The sequence below is a fragment of the Lepidochelys kempii genome, chromosome 2 (assembly GCF_965140285.1).
Source record: "Lepidochelys kempii isolate rLepKem1 chromosome 2, rLepKem1.hap1, whole genome shotgun sequence".
Classification (NCBI taxonomy): Eukaryota; Metazoa; Chordata; order Testudines; family Cheloniidae; genus Lepidochelys; species Lepidochelys kempii.
In genome coordinates, this window is record NC_136381.1 from 89,458,882 (window position 1) to 89,464,881 (window position 6,000).

Genomic DNA, 6,000 nt, shown 5'->3' on the forward strand with positions numbered 1-6,000 from the left:
CAGGCCCTTGCCATGCATTAGAACCCCAGTTAGGACTGAAACTTTTGTTGTTGTTGTTAAATTCAAATACGTTTAAATAAGAATCAAGAACCTGGGCTTATTAGACAAGAAAAATCATCTGCTGTGGGAGCTGAGGGGACCAAGAAACAGAGGGAGGGATTCTATTAAAAGAATGGTTTTGTTTCACCTTTCCATTTATTGTTCATGTTTGCTTGTTTACAATGCTTTTGTGCTTTGGAGAGCTCTGGGGTACAATAAACGTATGCATTGAAAACGTAGATGATTTAAACTCTTGCTAAACTAGAACTATTTTTGTTCAAGTGGGAGAGATAACAGAACCTGTGCCTTTTAATAGTCTTACAAGTTCTTAATAAAATATCTTTCCTCATTGAAGTAAATGTGTAACAATTATAGTGTTACAAGTGCTTGCCTCTATATATATCCATGGTACGCCCACACCTTGAATACTGCATGCAGATATAGTCACCCCATCTCAAAAAAGATATATTGGACTTGGAAAAGGTTCAGAAAAGGGCAACAAAAATGATTAGGGGTATGGAATGGCTGTCATATGAGGAGAGATTTAAAAGACTGGGACTTTTCAGCTTGGAAAAGAGATGACTAAGGGGGGATATGATAGAGGTCTATGAAATCATGACTGGTGTAGAGAAAGTAAATAAGGAAGTGTTGTTTACTACTCCTCATAACACAAGAACTAGGGGCCACCAAATGAAATTAATAGGCAGCAGGTTTAAAACAAACAAAAGGAAGTATTTTTTCACACAACCCACAGTCAACCTGTGGAACTCGTTGCCAGAGGATGTTGCGAAGGCCAAGACTATAACAGGGTTCAAATAAGAACTAGATAAATTCATGGAGGATAGGTCCATCAGTGGCTATGAGCCAGGATGGGTAGGGATGGTGTCCCTAGCCTCTGTTTGCCAGAAGCTGGGAATGGGCGACAGCATGGCTCACTTGATGATTACCTGTTCTGTTCATTCCCTCAGGGGCACCTGGCGTTGGCCACTGTCAGAAGACAAGATACTGGGCTAGATGGACCTTTGGTCTGACCCAGTATGGCTGTTCTTATGTTCTAAATGTCCCCAATTGACAATCAGTATATATTTTTTAAAATGGGACAAAGCCTCCTTTTACATATCAAGATATAAACTAAAGAAATAAGCTAGAAACTACATGGAAAACAGTTGTTTCACATTCAAATCTGACTTAAATAGTTAAATTGCAAACTAAGCAATTATTTACTAATATCTCTGTGTGTTTTTCTACAGCAGAGTATTTAATTCAGTATTTTCTTTATATATTTTAGGTCGACAAATTCCACCCTTGGACTCTCATGAAAATGGCAACAATGGAGCAATCAAACTTGGAAAGCAGACTACACAGACAACTAGAAGGTGCTGCTGACCCAACATGGCTTGTTTTGATTTACTTGAAAAAAATAAAATAAAATGCCATTTGCTTATTCATTGAGCAAAGGGCTTCACAACCTCAGAAGCATGGCACCTTGCCTTGAAAGCAATCGTTTCAATACTGTGTGCCAATAAAAATGCAAGGATCATAAGCAGAAAGGATTTTGCAAAAATGGAAAATCCTCCCTAGAATCCTGCCAAAATTCCTGAGTCAAATTACTCCAATTCTCTGTTTAAACCAATGACTGTTAATTTTTTTTAAATAAAATGGCTTTTTACATAGAAACGTTAGATTTGCTGTAAAATCTCTCCTCTTACATGAGAGTGGACTCAATGTGTTTTAAATTCATCTTTAGAGGAATATAGTGCATACGATTTAAAACCTGAACTTTGGGCTGCATACTTCTCTGCCTTTGCTTTTAGCCAGGCTCCTTTTCTGTGACTTTTCTCGAGCTGTAGTTTTGTCAGATGGTTTGATCAACCATCATCAAGAAATGGATTGAAGTTGAGAACTAGAAAAATGGATCCAACATGAGAGAGAGCCCAGTTTTTACAGGTTGTGAATCAGGACAGAATTTGGCCCAACAGGTGATGGCTAGCCTGGCAAAATGTCAGCTGAGAGACACACTTTCTGCAATCTGCATGTACCTGAAGGATGGAATTTCCACCGAGGAAGAGGAATTGTTTAGGATGGCTGTAAGCAGATGGAGCTCCCGTTCTGGTCCAGAAATAATCTACACCCCACCCACTACATTTAGTCAAAATGTACTCACTTTCCAGGGCTTAGGTCTTTTTAATAACAATTGCAACAAAATGCAAACAGCAACCTAAGCCTGTCTGTTGCTAGGATTTCCTGCAGATACTTCACTCCCCTAGGCCACCATGCCGTCTGCCCAAAGAGGCATCCCACCTCCTTCATCTCCAAGATGGAGTCACACCTGCCACAATGAGTCAGCAGAAATCCATTCTTGTTTCCCTCCAGGGTTCCATCAATGGATTAATCCTGCCGCCTGCTGTTAGTGTTATAAGAGAGTACGGTATAGTCTGATCTCATGGGGATGAAATTATGTAGATTTTTCTAAAGGTGCAGTGTGTTCAATTGTGGAATTGTCTGCCCAGGTGGTTTGGAAGTGGTATGGAACACTCTTTGCTTGAGACATTTAAAACTAGATTGAACAAAGCACGAGAAAACACAGTGCAGAGAAAAATCCAGTATTTGGAGTTATGGACTAGGTGACCTAAAACTGTTGGTCTGTTCTATCTGTAATGTTTTGGTTCTGTGATTGATAGAGTAAGTAAATTATTTTTTTCTCTTCTCCACTAAATTTAATGATGAGCTAAAGCAGAGTAAGAAATTTAAATTATGGAATCAAAAGCCAAATTCATTGTACAACATGATACATTTTTGCTTGTTAGAAACATTTGACCTTTTAGCACATTTGTTATACAACAGTGGAGGAGTTAATTGAACAGTAAACACAAGAGAAAAATTATGTCCAACTAAGGAGAGAGAATATATATCATTTACCAGCAGGATGTAGCTGGAACTACATACTTATAAAGAAAAACAGATTCTTATTGTTTTGTTGTGAGTCAATGCAGTGGCAGAGGTAGTCTGGGGGAGGGAGGGTGACTGCTACACCGTAGTAGCTGATAGGTGTATGGGTGCCACCTTTTAAAGCCAATGGGAATAATTGAAAGTGGCACCACCAGTGACTCCCTAGCTCCACCACTCCTTAAAGCTTGGCTCTGCTACTGAGTGAAGGTGGTGGTAAGATAGTATTGATTATTTAGGGCTTGGTCCAAACCTGATTGAAGTCCATGGGAATCTTTCCATTGACTTCAGTGGGACTTGGATCAGGCCCGTAGTCATTGTAGTGCTAACTTATTTACTGGGCTAAAGAAATACTGAACTGATCAACAACACAAATTAATGTTACTTAAGGGACTAATGTTCATCTTGCTACAGGCAGCTCCGCTTACTAAGCATAAAAAGGCAGAGTCTACAGCTAGCTACGTATTAGGGAAAGATGGCAACGCTATTTACAAGTGTTCATTTTTTAATAAAATGTATATTGGTTTTGTGCTATATTAGTCATGCATAAAACTGATTTTTAACTTGTTTTCATAAACCTAAATGTGGTCAACTTCATTTTCACATGACATCTCAAACCCATTAAAATCTGCTTGAGATGGCTGTAAGCTTCTTCAGGCAATTCTACAGTTGCCTTGTAATCTCAGATTTAAATAAGAACTGGGAAACGATGGCAATCTGTGTGATATAGATTTTGTATTAAAGTGCATAACCAGCTTTCACAGCTAGCATTGAGTTATATGTGGATCAGAAACAGATCTGAGTCTTCTTATGTTATATAGTTTGAAGTTAGAAATTGTGGAGAGAACTTTCTGGCTGATACAGACTTGCAAAATTCTAGCATTTCCAAAGCAGGTTTACATTAGATATTTTTACATTTCAGGAGGCCAAATCCTGAAGTCCTTATTCTGTTTTTATTCAATCAGATCTCTTAAGTCAATACAAGTTTTGGCTGAATACTGTTTCAGAATTTGGGCTGTGGTCAGTTTCAGTATGAAGGCAGAGATGAGAGAATAACAGGTCACTGTAATATACAGTGTACCTATGGTTTTCTTTGGATGCAAGAGTAGCCCCCAACTGTTATTCCTAACAGCCAGTGTTTTTTCAGTCTTGAAATGTTGTTTTATTCTGTATTTTGGAATGAGGTTATGGCTTGGTTTAGGAGCGTATATGTTTGATAAATCATGATGTTAGCTTTTTGTGGTTGCTCTTTTTGTTTGTGAAATGTTGCCATTCTTTTTAAATACTTGGAAAAATTACAGAATACCAAAAATTAACTCAGAGTCATAAGTCTCAACAGCAACTATAATTCTAACCGATCGTAGTTTAAAAAACTGGCTAGTTTAAAAACTAAAAAAGCTACTATACAGAAGATCTGAATCTATAACGAATCTCCTCAATAATAATAATGCAGCACTTCTGTGTGAGCCAGCTAGACTGGACTTGTCAAGAGACTGGCTTCAGCAGGACAGCCAGTAGCGGGGCTAAAGCATAAGCTGCAATTTGAGTATGTTATATGGAGTCTTTGTATGCACCATAGCTCAAGACTGTGACCATCCAGTTGCAAAGTGGCATGTTTTCTGGTATGTCATGAATAAGTTACTTTAGAAAAATTGTATTAAGGAATAGTTTCCATATATGCTGTGTGTATGTGTAGATATATAAATATAGTTTTATATTTTGTTATAGTGACACACAGTACTTTTTTCACTGCTATATCTGGTTCACATATACGGCATATTGTATTCTGTAATTATGTATATCATTAGTGATCATTTCACCTTTATGAATTTAAGGTTGAAGATAGAAGGTAGCAATAAGAGGGAGATATATGTAGGTACATTGTTGACTTGCCATTTTAAAGCATTAAATGGCATATTACTGAATATAAGTTTGCCATGCAGGACAAGGAAATCTGGAGAAACAATTATGATCCATTAGCTGGCACCAGTAGGTGCAAAAGTCATACCCTCAAAAATGAGATTAATTAGCTGATTATTTTTATTTGTGGTACAACAGGTCAGTCTGAAGTGCTGCATCGTAACATACGTCTACATTATTTAATAACAAAAACTACCTATCATTATTTCCCAATTTTATGTTGCTCTTCAGTGTACGTGGTATTTATCATGACTAGATAGCTTGTACATGAAAGCACTCTGATTCATTATCAGACCTTGATTACATTGATTATATATGTTACTATCCTACCCTTAATTATTTAAACCAGATCCAGTGACCAAATGTCAGTGTAAAGTTGTGTGCTAAGTACTATCACTCTGTTTGTTTATGTAAGGGCTTTGACTGGGCTGGACCCACTCGCTGCATGTATGGGATGCTGCAATCTGTTAATACTTTATCTTATGTTTACACATTAATTGTATAATATCTAATAAGATTTTTGCCTAAAATGTAGTTTTGTTTTTATTTAACCTACAGTGATTAATACTAATAAATATTTTAAATACTTCTGATTTTGAAACATCTCTGGGTTCAATAGAACAAACAAAAACAAAAAAACAAAAAACAAAAAAAAAACAAAAAAAAAAAACAAAAAAAAAACAAAAAAAAAAAACTTTTTTCCTCTGAAAAAAGTCACAGATCTCCAGAACAACATGATAAAGCTCTCATGTCTTTTTGTGGCATTTGTGAAGAGGGCTATCACAAAGTCCATGCGCTGCTCAACTCTCCCTCCCTGTTCTTTACCAGGACTTTGGAGCAACAGAAGTAACACTGCACACCCCTACAGTCAATCCATCCATCCATCAATCAATACGTAAATATATCATAGATTTTACATAAGGCTCATTGCATTCTGGACAGGATATTTTAGCTAATTCTAGTTAGGCAGTTTGGATGCATATATCAGTAGTCCTTTACATTATTACAGTCCTGTATTCTAGGACTTTTTATGATCTGGGATCCTACATTTGTTTGTGAAGTTTACTAACTTAAAAAACCCCCATATTTCCATAT

At 36.9% G+C, this 6,000-nt stretch overlaps 1 protein-coding gene across 2 annotated transcripts in view; it reads left to right on the forward strand.

Annotated features, from left to right (window-relative positions):
* Positions 1-5,498, forward strand: part of RAB31 (RAB31, member RAS oncogene family) — a 99,173-nt gene extending 93,675 nt beyond the window's left edge. For both annotated transcript variants that reach the window (XM_073331604.1, XM_073331605.1), the window contains exon 7: positions 1,328-5,498. In XM_073331604.1, coding sequence (XP_073187705.1) covers positions 1,328-1,425 — 98 coding nt within the window. In that variant the 3' untranslated portion in view covers positions 1,426-5,498. The remainder of the gene's footprint in view (positions 1-1,327) is intronic.
* Positions 5,499-6,000: the final 502 nt, after the last annotated feature.